The sequence below is a fragment of the Grus americana genome, chromosome 2 (genome assembly GCF_028858705.1).
Source record: "Grus americana isolate bGruAme1 chromosome 2, bGruAme1.mat, whole genome shotgun sequence".
Lineage (NCBI taxonomy): Eukaryota > Metazoa > Chordata > Aves > Gruiformes > Gruidae > Grus > Grus americana.
In genome coordinates, this window is record NC_072853.1 from 162,950,646 (window position 1) to 162,965,274 (window position 14,629).

The window sequence follows — 14,629 nt, forward strand, 5'->3', positions numbered from 1 at the left end:
ATTATTTAATTTTGCTACAACAACCAATTTTTCAAACCAAGCTTTATCTCCAAAGAGATATACATTGTTCTACAGCCTTGTGTGCTTATAAATCATATTACAGTTACAACTGATCTTTACAGATTTCTTCTGTAAACTCAGAAATGTGAAGTAGTACAAAAAAAATGACAGGTGTAAAAATTAACTCGCTCCAGTAGCTGAGGAAAAAAATTTCATGGTTTGATCTTCCTATAATATTTATGACATAGTTGTTCAAATCTTAATTGTTTTAAGGAACATTTGTAAAATTGAACAATCACAATACTTACAGGCTGCCATCATTATTCTAAATTTAGAGTATTATGCTTTGGATCAAAATACTTTCTCCATCTGAAAATAACTGATATTGGTTTAATCAAAAATGCTGCAGTCCAGGGCATCCTTATGTGTCCACGTTATCGCTATCTGTTTCAGCAATACCATCATAATATAAAGGGAGAGATATGGAAGATGTAGTCCGTGATTTATCTAGCTTCCTACCCTCATTATTATTAAACATTGATGCAATAAGACTTTCCCTCTCATGTGTTTCTTCTTCAAAGACAGCACTGTTATAATGTTTATGACGGTATAAGAAAGATTTATTTTTAAAAGAACGCTCCATCAAATGCCTCCTGAAGGCCCTTTGTATAATTAGAGCAGATACCTCCTCTTGTTTTCTTTTAAGGGTAGTAGTAATTGGCTTGTAAGAAACTTTAGATGGATTGGCAGCCATAAATTTTTCTTCCATGTGTAATTCAAGACCATCCAAATCTCCAGATTCTCCCAAGACCCTTTTAGTGAAAGCAAGTAAGATATCTAAGCAGTGGATCTTATCTCCACTAACTATAGGGAGGTCCATGGATATGAGCTGAATTTTATTAGGCTTTGGAATGCGTAAGGGTTCTGCCAGAGCATCTGCAAAGTCTGAAAGAGCAGAATATTCAATAAACTGTGTTGCCTGAGGATCGAATTTTCCCCAGGTCTCGTAAAACATATCAAAGTCATCCTCACAAAGAGGATCTGTGCTTTCTTCAGTGGCAACACTGAAGTTCTCTAAAATGACAGCTATGTACATATTTACAACAATGAGAAATGATATAATGACATAGCTTACAAAAAATAAAATACCAACCCCCTTATTTGTGCAATTTTTTTTCTGTTCATCTGTTAAATTTAAGTTGGGAGCACATGAATTAGATTCTTTTAACAGAGGGACCAAAAGACCATCCCAGCCAGCTGATGTTGTAATTTGGAAAAGACAGAGGATGCTACTATCAAAGGTTTGAAAGTTGAAAAGGTTATCTATCCCACCTTCCCAGCCAAGACAGGCAAAGTTTGTCATGCCCACAATGGCATAAATGAACATAACAAGAAAAAGCAAAAGACCAATGTTGAACAGTGCAGGAAGAGACATGAGTAATGCAAAAAGAAGAGTGCGAATTCCTCTAGCTTTTCGAATTAATCTCAGGATTCGGCCAATTCGTGCCAAACGAAAAATTCTCAAAAGTGTAGGAGAGAACGAACTTCGAAAGCCTTCAGAAAGTCCAATACCTTTGAAATGAAAAATAAAACAAAATTTTGTCAAGCCATATCAGTGAAATTCCCTATTTATGTCCATTTTGTTATATTCTATGCCTCAGGTGTTGAAAGTAACATTGATCATATTACATCACTTTCAACAAAAACATTATCATCAGTACTGCAACTGCTTACAAAAGAGCTTAGGAAGAGAAAGACAAATTGTAATACCTTTAAATATTAAAGAGGTATCAAGATTATGTATAGTTTGGAAACTGTTGCCCCAGCTTTCTCTAAGTCACAGGATGAAATTATGCATTGCTCGAGTACTTAAAAAATCCTTTTAAATCCATTCAGCTCCTGTGCTGGAAGCTATGGGGCTTGTCTCCTAGCTGCTGTCTGATTGCTGCTTCTTCGACAGGCCTAAGCCACATGCTAAACATGAGACTTGCATTAATGCTTGGCACTTGAATGAGCAGGAAGAAAAGAAAGGAGAACTGTCTTCCAGGATTCGTCCTCCCTCACACTTCATCCTATGATCCTACTACTAGATTAATGAGTACCTTCAGCAATACTGTAGTAATGTAAATGATTACAAACAGAAGACTTAAGAAGTTAGCATTTTTCTGGGTTGCATGGATAGCAAAGGGGCACTGTGCTGAGGGACGAAGCAGAGAATTCAGGTCAGTTTTTTTGTCCTGTCCTTTATTCTGTGATATAACTTGAGCCTGAGTAGGAAGCACAGACCAAATAAACTGTACAAGAAACAATAGCTATATATGACCCTCTGCAGAGAAAATTATAAACATCTAGTCTTATTTGAAAAGCAAACCAAAACCAATCCAATTTTAATAAGACTTTTCACAGTCACAAATAGTGGCCGTGATTTAAAATGGTGCTGAGCAATTCAATTTTTCTGAGCTTTCTAAATCAGCCCTCAGAATCCACCTTCTTAAAAGAAAGTCCTGGAAAATTCATAGAATCATCAAATGGTTTGGGTTGGAAGGGACCTCAAAGACCATCTAGTTCCAACCCCCTTGCCATGGGCACTAGACCAGGTTGCCCAAAGCCCCATCCAACCTGGCCTTGAACACTTCCAGGGATGGGGCAGCCACAGCTTCTCTGGGCAACCTGTGCCAGTGCCTCACCACACTCAGAGTGAAGAATTTCTTCCCAATATCTAACTAAATCAATCTTTCCCATTTTTCATACAAATGTATTTTTAACCTCAATTTACTTTTACCATGAAAACAATAGTTAATGTGATTACATGTAAATCAAAAGCATAAAAACATTAAGACAACAGTTTAAGTACAATAACTTAGAAAAGATGTTACTGCATTAAAATACTATTCTGTTAATTACTCAATAAAACTCACGCTTTAAAAAAAATTGAAAACTATATATTTACCTTTTAGTACTCCGCAAAAATATAAGGGAAAACAAAAATATATCCTTTTAGAAGGAATCACTTTGCATATGGTTTGGCAAAGTACAATGGATCTGGAATTTGTTTATCAGATATATGTGTTTACTTCATACTGAAATTTTGCTTAGTACTGGTAAGACACATTATCTGATCTAATAATACTTACTGATTGATACTTACTAACTAGTGAAAGGACCACAACAGCGAAATCAAATATGTTCCAGCCACTGGTGAAGAAGTAATGTCTTAGAGCTAGTATTTTTATGACACATTCCCCAGTAAATACTGCCACAAAAAAATAGTTGATTTTATTAAGAATATCCTTGATGCCGTTTTGGCTATTTTCTGCCATCATAATGACCATATTTAGACAGATGAAAGTCACAACAGTAATGTCAAATGCTTTGTGTGATACTATATCAAACAGTAATCCTTGGAACATGTTCTGTGGAGAGAACAAGAACAACTACTTAATGGTACTTCTAAGATCCAGGCTACATTCAAATACTAATCAGGAATTTGTGCTGCTGAGAAAGAGACTTTAAGAGAATATAAATTTAAGAATAAGCTACTAGAAGTATTTTTAGGTGATTTCTTTAGACCTTCAAAGAAAACACTCAGTACTTGGATAAGTATTTTCAGGTATCATGCAACTACATTACCTTAGAAAAAAACTATACAGCAGGAAAACATTCAGAGTACATTGTGATTGCTCTTTTAATACAAATACTTATTGAAGCAGATGTTGTAGGACGAAAAATTCTAATTAAAATGTCAGAAGCAAGAAAAACTCTGAATAGTTACTATGTGAAGCCAGGCCCAGAATTAAATTTAAGAAACTATAAGAAATAAAGCATAACATTATTTAAAAGTAAATAACAGCCGTGGGGCATGTACTACTCACTATTCATTCTCACCTGCAATAATCCAATCTAGTTGCAGAAACAATATTGTGCAACTTACGTAACCAATATCTTGAATAGCAAATACTTAATATGAACCATTATAAATAGGTTGTACGTTTGAATAGGTGATAAATAGGCTGTAAATTTCCTTAAATTAATGCAGTCTTTCTTTGTGGGTATTAGATGGAATTAAGAAAAAGAGAGTAAAATGTAAGTATTATATTGAATGAGGAAGATGATGGGGTCTAACATGAAATGTCTTTCCAGATGTCTGGCTACTGAGTTTAAATACAGTCTTCTATCATATTCTACTTAAGATGGTCTCACCAATGGTCTTGGGATGGGTTTTTGAGGTTTCTTGGATCCAAGTTTTTTTAGGGCATTATAGTACTTTTTCTGTTCCTCAGTCAAAAACAGATCTTTTCCACCTAAGTAAAGGGAAAGAATACTGTTGTTCAGCTGAAGTTTTAGCAGTCAACTAAATAAACACCAGCAAGTTTATGTAAAAAAAAGTAAGTTACAGCTGTTGTGAGTAGAATCTAAGAAAACACAGAGACAAAATATGTCTTCACCATTTCTCCTTTTCCCCTTGTTCTTTGACAAGATGTACTGCAAAAAGCTGATCAGGGTTTGATCATGAAAGTCTAGCCTAGACAGTGTTCCTGAGTCAGTTTCCTCAACTGTGAGAGCCTTTCTGAAGTTTTACAAATGTTTTTCATATTTTTAAAGTTACACAAGACTCATCAACAAGTAAAACACTTTCCATTTTCATTTTTGGGAAAGGCAGGAATGGAAGTATATTGCTGGGTTAGCAAATAAATGGAGGATTATGAATAAGCACTTTGGGACCGAGTTCTATGGTGGGTTCCTGATAATGAACTTGTGGTGCTGATCTTATTACCATCTAAACCACCTGTATTACTTAGCAATCACTTTGAACTGAGTATTCAGGAGAAGCCACTCATCATAAAAGCATTGAATGATTAGCATTTTGTAAAACAAGCATGTAACAATGTTCAGTAGAGCATCTGCACTTTGGATCACTCTTCAACCCCTACATATCTTTTCTCTGTTAAAATGCAGAGGGCAGAAGAATCTCTTGTGGGCCTTATTGCTATGTATCTCTACCAAGGGCAGTAATTCTTTGACACTTGATACATAAATCAGCCTATGGAAATAATAAATGGCTCCTGAAGAGATCTTGTCTTCCAAATGTGAACTTTGAAACCGTAAACCTCCTCTTGGAGTCTTTGTGGTATTTTTTTTTAATGAGCAAGATGCTTATTTGTTTTAAGACTTCCAAGTGAATTAATTAACTCAATTTCCTTTGACATTCCAGAATCTTTAAGCCCCTAAAAGAATGAGGGAGAGGACTCAATTGATAAATAAGCTTGGCACAAAGAAGCTGAAGTATACCAGGGAAGGTTGACTGTTGCTTTTCTTTGGTTGTTGCATTTTCCATTCTAAGACTTTCCCTTCCATTTCTTACTGAATAAAAAGAACAGGGAATCTAACAGCTCTGAGGAGAAGAGTGGAAGCAGTCAGTGCTTCATGGGCTTTAAGAAGCCTTTAAATTTCTAGATGGCCTCTTCCTGGGGCCACAGCTTGGATCTCAATGCAGAAATTTTTAAAAACCCCAGTAAATTACTCTATACAGTTACTTTATTCATGACAGGATTTTTTAAATGTAGCTCATTCTAGAAGTTCTGATTAACAAGATCTTTTCAAATTTCTTTACTAGGAAAGCAGTGGTTACTTCTCCTATGAGCAGTAGTGTTTCTTGATTATCCTTATCACATTTGTTAGGTATTTACTCTCAGCAAAAAGGATTATTCTGTTCTCCAAAGTAAATCTTCAAAGCAGAATAAAAGAATTCCACTCTCCTGTAGCAAAGTCTATATAATTTTTTGGCTTGTTTTTTCTAAAACTACCCAATCCTCCTCGTCCTCCCACTTAGAACAAATTAAGGACTTGGTATGAAAATAAAATTTACAGGTAAATTACTCAAAGCTTTGAGGAAAAGGGGACTCCTATTTTCAAAACCTGGTATCTAAATATTATTTCAAATTTCTCCAGTCAAATAGTTATCTGAAAATGTTACACATCTAGATGTCAAACTAGCATTCAGTTGATCAAATTGGGATTACAAGAGACCCTGAATTAGCTAATGCAGTACTTATCTTTTTCCTTTGTTGGTTAAAATTGCTGATAACCACTCCAATGAAAAGGTTCAGCATGAAGAAAGATCCAAAAATAATGAAAATCACAAAATACATATACATGGCTAAGAATGCTTCAAACTGTGGCTGTTCATCTATCTGTTAAAAAAATCAAACCAGAAAAATAAAAATCAGATAATCACAGCTGTATCATTTCCAATTTATAATGACAAATCTTTTTATTGTCAGGAGAAATAAATTACTTCTACTCATTTAAACCTTTATTTAGATGTACAAGTAGAACAACTGTCTTTTTCTATTCTGTTTCTGTTTTTAAAGATAATTACAAAGTTATATAGTCAAATCCATCTCTAGCAAATTCTTAAGTAATATGTAAACTGTTCCAATCAGAAGTGATACTGTGAATGCCTAGATTAGAAAAACAGCTCAGGCTAAACATAATGGTGAACTGCCATCCCCTGGAACGCTATCCCAGACAAGAAGCAGTTTTAAAAAGCCAGTTCACTGCAATCAGCTCTACAAGGAATGATCTTTTTAATTCACAGATATTTCACTACATTCAAGAGTACAGCACTTGAATGAATAAGGAAAATGCAAATTAAATTAAACATAGAAAAGTTGAAACACACTGTACTGGTGAGAGAATGAGAAACAGCACATGGAAATGGGGAAGAAATAGTAAGTATGTCAAATATAGGGAAGAAAACCTCCAGAAATAACTGCTAAGGATGCATATCATTTTAATGTTATTGCACACATTTAAAAGAGAAGGAAATTTGCTTCAGAGACACAGTCCCTCCAAGACCTTCTGAACTCTGTTCCCAAACCAGACTTGTCCAAAACTTGCAATATCTTGCCTTCTGAATTCTTGATATAGTAGCTTTTTGTTTGGTGTCACTCTATTTTGAACAGTTTTCTGTTGTCTAAATTCGAGACATTTGGTACTCCAAAGATTATTGTTTCATTGCATAGTTTGAAGCATTCATATGCTTGTATTTCTGACTTGATATTGCAAACAAAGCTGAAAAATGAATTGTATGAATAGAAAAGGATAGAAGGAAAGACAAAAGAACTAAAATTTTATTTTAGTGATGTACCTTACGTGAATCCACTGCTGCATACATAATATCCATCCAACCTTTAAAAGTTGCCTGAAAAAAAAGCATTATTAAGGTTATTCTCACTAAAAGTGAAAAAAAAAAAAAAAAGAAAAAAGTAGTTAAAGCTAATATAAATAGATTAAGACTTGTGGAAAAGTGAGCTAAAAAATGTGCATAACTTCCAAAGATCTGTTTGAAAGTATAATTCACTGGAGTCTAGTAAAGAGAAAAAAAAATATATTTCCTGAAAAGAAAAAAAATTTGCCATGAATCCTGTGAAAAGTGTTTTAATGTTAAATTGAATCTTTTGTAAATTTTTTGCTTTTTGAAAAAGCAGTAAAAGTTTCAGCTTAACTAGCAAATATACCCTGAAAGAATAAAAACCATTTCTAAGAAAATAGCAGATGATTCCTTCCTGCACTTTTTAGCAACTCTGCAGAATCACAGAACACTTTGGAGGATACAGGGCAAAAAACTTCATCTAGAAAAGACACAGGGATAACAGCCACTTTTAAAAATGCCTTTCTCTCCTTTGTTGTGGTATTAGGAAGATCAATAAAGTCGCATCCCAATACTTCATGACTTATACAATAAAAGAAAATATATCATCCATTCTGAACTAACTTTTACTAAAGAAAATGAGAATAACTTTAAATCCAGTAACATGCAGACTATTTCAGGCTTAGTATGCTAATCAAAATTAAAATAAAATTGAAAAGCCATGAAACAGAGTGCTTGATTTTAATGCAAGGTTGCATATGCTAAAGTGTTCTTTAGGAGGAACTGAGCAGCTTATAGATAAGAAAAATATGGAAGCTAAAAAAATCCCCAATTTCAGTGAGAGAAACAGAAGCATAGTGGTGTCCCACGGCTGGGCTGCTCAACACACTTCTCGAAGAAAACAAAACTGAGCATGTTTTTATAGAACTTACCACTTGGAGAAGAGCCAAGTATCCCATCGCAACATTATCAAAGTTTACATCATTATTTGTCCATGTTCCACCAGAGGAAGTGCAATTATATTTGTTATCAATTTGACTGATATTTCCTTTCTTGAGTACGCATTTTGAAAATTTTTTTCCAAGTAATTTTACTCCTGCAATGTTAAATAGGAGCCAGAAGACAACACAGACGAGCAAAACGTTCAAGATCGAGGGGATAGCTCCCAAGAGTGCATTCACAACAACCTTAAAAAAATAACATTAATTAATTAAAAAATAAAATTAAAAAATTATGCACATTCAGTAGAACACCTTCCCAGAAAAGCACTTGTTTTTTCTTCTTCTGTACCTATTGCAGATTCTCACCTATATAAAAAACTAGTAGATGACAAATTTAAAGCCAGTCTTCAGCCCAACTTCAAACTTGTCTTAACATGTAATTCTGTGGTATCTATCCTGCCTTTCTGAGGAAGGAAGTAAAACAGATGGCAACCAGAATTATCCTTGGGTAAAAGAAATACATAAAATAAGATTATGAGTCTATAGTAGCTATGGGATCTAAGAATCAGGTAAAGGGGAATGGGTTGTATGATCTGCCTTTACTACAGTATCATAAATAACCCTCTCTTTTATCTTGGAGGGGTTTTGTGAGAGAACAGCAGCTTGCTCTCCATAACAAAATGAACCTCACCCAATAACCACTGGCAACTGACTGCACACAGTACATAAAGTAGAGAAGTTTGGCTTCCAGAAGACCGAGTTGTTTTGGTCAGCACTCCTCCTTCATTTAGGTTTGCTTGAGGACAAGGTGAATGCAAACCCATGATGAGCAGTAAGCCTCTTCCTGAAATGGTACCCGTGAAAATGGGATTCCAGCTTTTGGTGTCTTTGCTGGTGACATTAAAGGATCCAACACAAGCAGTGATAAGGACTCTTATTCACAAATCCAGTGCATTGATGCTGACAGGCAAGACCATGCTTGTTGCCGGGGGAATTTGAGGATTATAATCTATTTCTTTTCACCAATTTTCACCACTCCATCATGGGCCATAGTGAAAATCTCTCTGGGAATGTTTCATTGCTATCATTATGAGAAAATTCTGAGCCTTTTATCTAGGCCTTGGATAATATCTGTATACTAGAAACACATAAAATAAAGCACGTTGGAAGGGACCTCTGAAGACCAGCTGTTCCAACATAGACCAAGTTTCTCAGTGTCTTGTCCAGTCAAGTTGTGAATTTTTCCAAGAGTGGAGATTAAACAACCGCTCTGGACAATCTATTGCAATGCTATACACCCACACCGTCATCTTTTTTCCAGGTTATTTAATTGGAACATCCCTCACAGCCGACTCGTTCTCTCTCATTTTCTCACCATGGACCTACCAGAAAACATTAGTTCCATTTCTTGCATAAGCAGTTCAGCCAATTTTCTGCCTAGCTTATAGTTCACCTATCCAAACCAGATATAACCAATATCTGAGACCACAGATGGCTCTTCCCTCCCTTAGCCATCCCACCATATGAGACAATTAGGTTTGAGAGAGAAAAATTGCCCTTTGTAAATTCACGCTAGCTATTTCTAACTGATTCCTTCTTGTCCTTCATGGCTTCCAGGAGGATTTACTCCATCCCGGGGCCCAAAGTTAGTGTGTCATCACGTTCTATGATCTAACACAGGTCAGATGATTTGCATTATACAATTTTTTACTTCTCCCCACTGACTTTAAAGATTCCAGATACTTCGCTCAGAGCAGCTTTTAAAATTGAGTTAGAAGAATCCCCTCTCCGATTAAGAAAATCCCACCCTATTTAAGCTTGAAAGGACTGTTATCTTTCAGATCCACCCTGGAGAATCTGAAATGTGGCACATGAGCCTGTCTAGATAAACTGTCAAGATGAGTTGATATAAGCACAGCAGTCTAAATAAGGGGAAATATGAAAAGGAGTTACAAAAAGGGAATACTTTCCACTGAAGCAATATTTTTCCAGGTCTCAATTTCTTGCTTCAGGCAATGAGAAAAAAATTAAGGATGGACTGTGGTCACTACATTGTTTATGCCATGAAGATTGAGAAGCTACAACTTGTACAGTACAGGTTTCTTCCTCACATTACAGTTTGTTTCCTATAATAACTATATATAGCTTCTTTTCTTTTGACAAGTAATTAAAAATAGTTGATTTTTTTTTGAAGAATATTCTTTTTTTTTTCCCCAGAAGAATTTGCCAGACACACTGGATGAAATTTTTCCATTTCAAAGATAAACCAAAGAATGGGTTTCAGAAAAGTATAAGTCTAAAAAAATTCTTGTTTAGTTTGTTCTGCAAATTGCACTGAAACTGGAAACATGGAAAAATGTTCCAGTGTTCGTGTTAATGTATGTAATCATTCCTTGTGGTAGCACACTATAATTCAATTTCCTTATTTCATTTGTATTTATAAATTTCTATGAAATTGTTAGGTATTATTTCAAAATAACAACCATAGGATGTAAGTAGGCAATCTGAACTATCTTAATGCCATCAAGTTCCAAAACAGAGATTCAAGTTGTAATTTTCACAAAAACTTCAAATTACAAAATAAGCACACAACCCCCAGTATACTTACCTTTATCCCTTCAAATCTTGACAAAGCTCGTAGAGGCCTCAATGCCCTAAGAGTTCTGAGAGATTTCAGGGCACTCCCAGAGGAACAAGGTGATGTATCTTTAGAAACAGTATCTATTCCCCAGGAAACGAATGACAGCTGTGTTCATTGAATTGAAAGGGAGATTATTAAATGGTATAGAAAAATCTATTTTATTTGTGTCAGTACACAATCACAGGCTGAATGTTACAGTATCTTTGACCAGCAAGTCAAATGCAGAAAACACATATTCAAAGTTATTGTAATATAATTTTACTTCACTCTTTCCTAACATTTTTCAAATAATAGGATTCTTTCATTCTAATTTTAAACACTTTTTTCTTTTTTTTAAAAGCAGTTCATATAATATTTTAGAGTGCTACTGTAACAACCAAATTGGTAATTATAATAATTTCATACACTACAAGACCAGAAAGGATTATTTAAATAAATTATTTCCATTTTATGCATAGTTATTCTCAGAAGTGTATACAGTAATTCCTTATCATAGCTTAAGATGTTGATGGGAAACAAAAATTATTTTTAAAAATGTATCCAGTCTTCATTTTAGATTTTCCTAAGATAGAAAATGAACTGAAAACAGTAGAAAATTGTTTCAATAATTAAAGCAGTTTTTTCACTCTTCATGATTTACCTCTTCCTTCCTATTTGAATTTGTGGTCTCATTGTCTAGCCATTGGATATTTTCATGCTTTTCCTCTGTTTTGGACAGCACTGCTATTAATATTACAGAACTGTAATTGCTAAAGTCATGCTATATATTCTTTGTAAATAGTCATAATATTAGATTTTCCTGTTGAAATTTCCTAGTACTTCACAACTTTCAATGCTCACTAATCAGAGACTATCAAACAGCTACTTTGATGTTTCTGGAAGTCAGCTGTTTAGATGTTCTTATTTTAAAATATTTAACTTCAGTATCTTCCCAGTGTATTGCTGAAAAGCAAAATGTTTTCATTTTTATATGGCAGGATTATATTATTTAAATTTGTCTGAATTCAGAATAAATATGTATATATTGAACACTGCGCCTCCTCCATCTCACTATTGATGATTTGGACGGAGCTCCGAGCAACCGGATCTAGCTGAAGATGTCCCTGCTCATTGCAGGGGGGGTTGGACTAGACGACCTTTAAAGGTCCCTTGCAACTCAAACTCTTCTATGATTCAATGATTTCACTATTTCTCTTTATAGCTATATAAAGGATTGCTAGGATTTCTTTGGTTGTAAAGCAATACACATTTTCCCACTTCTTTAACTCTGGTAAATGATTTTTCCAATAATACTTTTACACTTGCTTTACCATCTCAATTTCTTCTCCTTTAAGGAAGCAATTCTACTTTTTTCTGTTTCTAAATGGCAGAGCTGCGAACAGCTTCCTATTTTTGTATCGTTTTAATTTATTTACTTTAGTTTTATTTCTGATCGCTAATTGCACTCTTTTGCTATACTCAAAAAGGTTTTTATAACCAACATGGTCCTCAATGACAGTGACAGTTAATAGAATTTTCTTAAGGAACTTCTGATTATTACCTATAATTTCCATTTAAATTTGTCCTACGGTCTCTTGTGATTGCAATTTTTTTCAGCTTTTGGAAACTGTCTTTTACACTTGTGTTTATTCACAATCACATTTTACATGTAGTTCTCTATATAGAAAATATCAAAATTCAAAATGTAAGACAAGCTGAATGTAATACTTACACATACAATGATGAAGTCAAGCCAACACCAGGCATTTGTGAAATAACTGTGCAAACCATAAGCTACCCATTTTAGAAGCATCTCCATTAAAAAGATGTAGGTAAATATTTTATCAGCATACTCTAGGAGCATTTTCACATTTTTTCTCTCCTGCAGGTGAATATCTTCAAATGCCTGGAATTTCACAATTCAGTTTTAAAACAGTTTTATAAAAATTACTTTTAAATTGCACAAGAACGCACAGTTTGGCTGTGTATTTCATATTAAATTACAGGCAACAACCACTTAGTTTTACAGTTAGAAGTAAAAACCTAAATTGTAACATAAGTACAGTCTCATTTTCAGGTTGGTCGAAAAATCCCATACTTTCAGTTGTTTATGCTCAACTCTTCTTCAAAAAGTATCTGATGAGGGTCAATTGTGGCTACCAAAAATCTTGGCTTCCCAAGTTAGTGGGTAATTTTGAAGGTATTGGTTTAAAATTCTTCATAATAAAGCTTGAATGAAACATGTTAACCACTGTCTTTCAGACCTAGACCTTTCAAAAGAGTCATCTTTAGTCAGCTGACAGAGTTGTAATTGAGATATTAAAAACCATGACAAACACCTTAACTGGAACTGTTAGTTTCTGGAGTTTCACATTTTTTTCACCTAAATCCTCACATTACTTTAATGTCAGTGAGGGCTTAGGAAAATGTTTTATTGATTGCTGTAGTTTACATCATTGCTCACTTGTGTTTAATATATTTGCTGCCTTGCTAATTTATTTTAAGTTTTTGATAAATCTATTCCCAATTCCTTTTAACATCTGCATTATTTCCTCACCAAGCCTCTGGCAACGTCTTTATGCTTCCTTTCATCGATTTCTCCCCTACCTTATAGCTCCATCTCCACTTCATTTCTCTTTTGCTGCCAACATTTCTAATGATCTATCCATCCACCTTCACCACCTCTATTTCCCCCTTACAAATCCATGCCTATCATTACTTTTACTCAAATTTTTTCTTACTTATGTAGATATATCAGAAGCCACCCTGTACCACATCCTTTCCCACACCCTACAGTTCCTAGATACAAATTACTCAATCTCCTCTTGTCTCCTTCTCTTTCACACTCTGCCTCAAGAGCTCACTATGTCTCTAGAGTACATCAGAGCATTTTACAACTTCCCTTTCTTTTATCCTCATTCAAATCTATGTCTCCTCTGACATTGCCTCTGCAGCTGCTAACTTTCTGTCTTATTTCTTGCCATGAGACGAGTAAAAAAGCTGAAATGCTAAACCCAGTCTAAAAGATCATCGATAAGGGGGATCAGGAGCATAACCAGCTGTTTAGATCGAGACCTGAAACAATAAACTCATGCAAAATCATTGCTGTGTTTCCATTTTATATTCCCACTGAAAAAACACAGGATAGAGATGCTCCTATGTATAGTTACCAACAATCTGGTACAACTCATGCACTCCTGCTCTGCAGTGTAAGAAAACAGTAACACTGCTTCTGGAGCTAAGTGGTTTTTGAAGCAGTGGTCATTCAACTGTGCTACAATTAGGAGAAATGCGTACAGAGCAGACCTGTCACTGCGTCCACAGGACAAGTAATTTGACCGTGGGTAACTGAGAACTCCCAGCATTCATGTACATACACCTGTTCACCATTTCCTAGCTTTTTTTCTGAGCAAGTTTGATAATTAGAATTGTCTTTTTGACTGTTTAACCTTGGCTACCTTGATTTCCATCCATTAGTCAAATCACCTGTTCATTAGCAGTGACGATGCTCTTTCAAACTTCTAATTACTAACTCTCCCTTTGCTCTGAGCACTGAGCACCCACCATGTACTTTTCGATGATCACCATCTCATTTAATTTACTTTCAAGCCATGGACATGCCTGATGGTATGGTATCCCTTCATTCCAGCTGATTCAGGAAATTCCCTATCAGCAAACAACTTTATGAACAAACAGAAAATGGACAAGTCCCTTTTTGCAAGAGGACAACAGTATCCTAGAAATGTTAAAGTTCTCAACACCACAATACATTTTTGACGAAAAGAAATCATTATTGTTTCCTTATTTTGCATCTGGATAGCAACTAGTTTTGTGTTCAACTGAGCCGGATCCTACAGTACATTAAATAACTCAGTTTTCTTCCTTCCTTCCTTCCTTCCTTCCTTCCTTCCTTCC

The 14,629-nt window shown here is 34.9% G+C and overlaps 1 protein-coding gene across 1 annotated transcript in view; it reads right to left on the bottom strand.

The window, feature by feature from the left end:
• Window positions 1–421: 421 nt before the first annotated feature.
• LOC129202339 (sodium channel protein type 5 subunit alpha-like) overlaps window positions 422–14,629 on the bottom strand; it is a 47,792-nt gene continuing 33,584 nt past the window's right edge. The window contains 8 exon segments of the mRNA XM_054814927.1: window positions 422–1,572; window positions 3,149–3,413; window positions 4,201–4,301; window positions 6,050–6,191; window positions 7,151–7,204; window positions 8,086–8,340; window positions 10,703–10,840; window positions 12,447–12,620. Coding sequence (XP_054670902.1) covers window positions 422–1,572; window positions 3,149–3,413; window positions 4,201–4,301; window positions 6,050–6,191; window positions 7,151–7,204; window positions 8,086–8,340; window positions 10,703–10,840; window positions 12,447–12,620 — 2,280 coding nt within the window.